Source organism: Sinocyclocheilus rhinocerous, unplaced genomic scaffold (assembly GCF_001515625.1).
Source record: "Sinocyclocheilus rhinocerous isolate Xijiao unplaced genomic scaffold, SAMN03320098_v1.1 scaffold200, whole genome shotgun sequence".
Classification (NCBI taxonomy): Eukaryota; Metazoa; Chordata; class Actinopteri; order Cypriniformes; family Cyprinidae; genus Sinocyclocheilus; species Sinocyclocheilus rhinocerous.
Genome location: NW_015641014.1, coordinates 608,593 through 611,023, shown reverse-complemented (window position 1 = coordinate 611,023; position 2,431 = coordinate 608,593). Strand labels below are relative to the sequence as shown.

At 36.2% G+C, this 2,431-nt stretch overlaps 1 protein-coding gene across 6 annotated transcripts in view; it reads left to right on the top strand.

The window, feature by feature from the left end:
* abhd2b (abhydrolase domain containing 2, acylglycerol lipase b) overlaps positions 1-2,431 on the top strand; it is a 9,734-nt gene that overhangs the window by 2,862 nt on the left and 4,441 nt on the right. For 5 of the 6 annotated variants that reach the window (XM_016569890.1, XM_016569889.1, XM_016569888.1 and 2 more), the window contains 5 exons: positions 364-547; positions 641-733; positions 884-985; positions 1,070-1,139; positions 1,220-1,304. In XM_016569890.1, the coding sequence (XP_016425376.1) occupies positions 364-547; positions 641-733; positions 884-985; positions 1,070-1,139; positions 1,220-1,304 (534 nt within the window). Of the gene's footprint in view, positions 1-363; positions 548-640; positions 734-883; positions 986-1,069; positions 1,140-1,219; positions 1,305-1,602; positions 1,844-2,431 lie in introns of those variants that run through there. The other variant, XM_016569891.1, reaches the window with a different exon arrangement.

Genomic DNA, 2,431 nt, shown 5'->3' with positions numbered 1-2,431 from the left:
TAAAATTCAGCTTTGAAATCACAGGAATAAATTACATTTTAAAATATATTCAAATAGAAAGCAGTTATTTTAAATAGTAAAAATATTTCACAATATTACTGATTACTGATGCAGGCTTGGTGAGCAGAAGAGAATTCTTTAAAAAACATTTAAAATCTTGCTGTCCAAAAACTTTTGACTGGTAGTGTATATATGTACTGTATGTATATTAACAATGTCTAATTAAATCATATATATTCTTTAGAATTTTAAATTATAATTTAAATAAACTTATCTTTCTATAGAAAATGTACAGCAACCACTGAATGCTTATTTCTATTATGTTTAACTATGGTTTATTAACCATTATACACTGTGTTAAAGGTTGTACCTGGGAGTTTTCAGCCATGGTGGGCTACATTAAACGCACATTCCCACAAACTCAACTCATCGTGGTGGGCTTCAGTCTGGGAGGGAACATCGCCTGCAAGTACCTGGGTGAGAATCCAGCCAATCAGGAGCGAGTGCTGTGCTGTGTCAGCGTCTGCCAAGGATATAGTGCTTTGAGGTGAGAAAGTATTTTTAACTTATGTACTTAATATACCATTTTAAATATGTAATTTTGACAACTTGGTTTTCTGTTTTATTTGTTTGTCTTTAGGGCTCAGGAGACATTTCTACAGTGGGATCAGTGCAGGAGACTATACAACTTCCTCATGGCGGACAACATGAAAAAAATAATTCTATCTCACAGGTAAGTCCTTATTCATGTGAAATATCTGACTCTGATTGATCAATGATAATGGCCACTAAACTGTATGATTGACACTTGTTCCTGGCAACCAATTTCTTTATATCCCTAATTATCCCTTGTGAAACTGAGTCAAGTAAATCTGTCCTGTAGGGCAAGTTTATTTGGTATGAGCTCTAGCAATATGGAGGCTGCCGACCTCAGCCGCCTGTATACAGCCACTTCACTCATGCAGATTGATGACAACATTATGAGGTACTTTAAAAGCTTTCATAAGACACTTCTGACTGCATTTTATGTTCCCATAATGATTCTTTTCAAAATGTATGTCTCTATTAGGAAGTTTCATGGACACAACTCCCTAAAGGAGTACTATGAGAAGGAAAGCTGTGTGCATTATATTCACAATGTAAGTAACATTGTTGAAAGCCAGTTATATTAAGTCATATTGTTCTTTTGAAAACCATAATCTTATGTCTCTCATATCAGATCAGCGTTCCTCTCCTCTTGATGAACTCTTCAGATGATCCATTAGTCCACCAGTCACTGCTGACGATACCTCGCACACTAGCAGGTATTTATATATTAGATTTTTTCTATTCTGTCTAATTCTTTCCATTTTTATCCATCTTTAGCAAGAAGAGTTGATGGATGTGTCAAATGGCTTTTAGCAAGCAAAAAGAAGCCATTAAACATAAAAGACCTACCAAAGGAGTGTAAAAAAAAAAGGTCACTTCGACACGTATGGCCTAATAGTGCTTTTAGGCGCCCATTAGAGCTCTCAGCACTGCCGTGTTTCTAAGATCCTGCATTGGACACCTGTGCTGAATTTTTCAGTGCCATCTGATCTTTCCTCTGTGATTATTTATCAGATTACTGCCGTCAGCTTCTTCCTTCAGCCTCAGGTGAAAGATCCAACAGAGAACCCCTATTAACAAGCCTAACTGCCTCGCACTAAGGAAATATGGGACACCTAATCTTCTTGAGCTTCAACAGAACTTTAAAGTTGATGCATTTTTAAAGAGGCCACAACAGAAGACTTTGCAGCCTTGCATATGAATTTGTATGGATTATTTAGTCTTCTGAGTATATGTCTAATTGATATTTAATGCTGTTAATTAATAATAATAATAAGGTGCATTTATAATAGGATTGATAACCAATTCTTATTCTGGATCAGTTAACAATAAAATAGGGCGATATAAATACCGTTTTAAAGTACTTTGACAATTTCCTGCACTACAGTAGCACCACAATCTGAATCTGAGTCTCATGAACCGCTTTTTTTAGTGAATCAAAAGCATATTCCTCTACCAGTGTAGTCTGATTCCTGAACAAATGCATCTCATAAATCAGTTATTTTTTGTGAATTATAAGCATATTTCGCAACCAGTGTAGTCAGATTCCTGAACAAATGCTTCTTGTGAATCGGTTCTTTTTAGTGAATCAAAGGCATATTGCAAAGTAGTCTGATTTCTGAACGAATGCTTCTTGTGAGTCGCTTCTTTTTAGTGAATCAACATACATAACGACCAGTGTAGTTCGACTTCTGAATGAATGACTGAGTCAGTTCTTAGTTGTGAAAAACGTCTTGGTTATGTATGTAACCCTCGTTCCCTGAAGGAGGGAATGGAGACGTCACATCGGTATTGACCGGCGAATTGGGATCTCGCTTAGAGAGACCAATCCACTTCAAGTGTA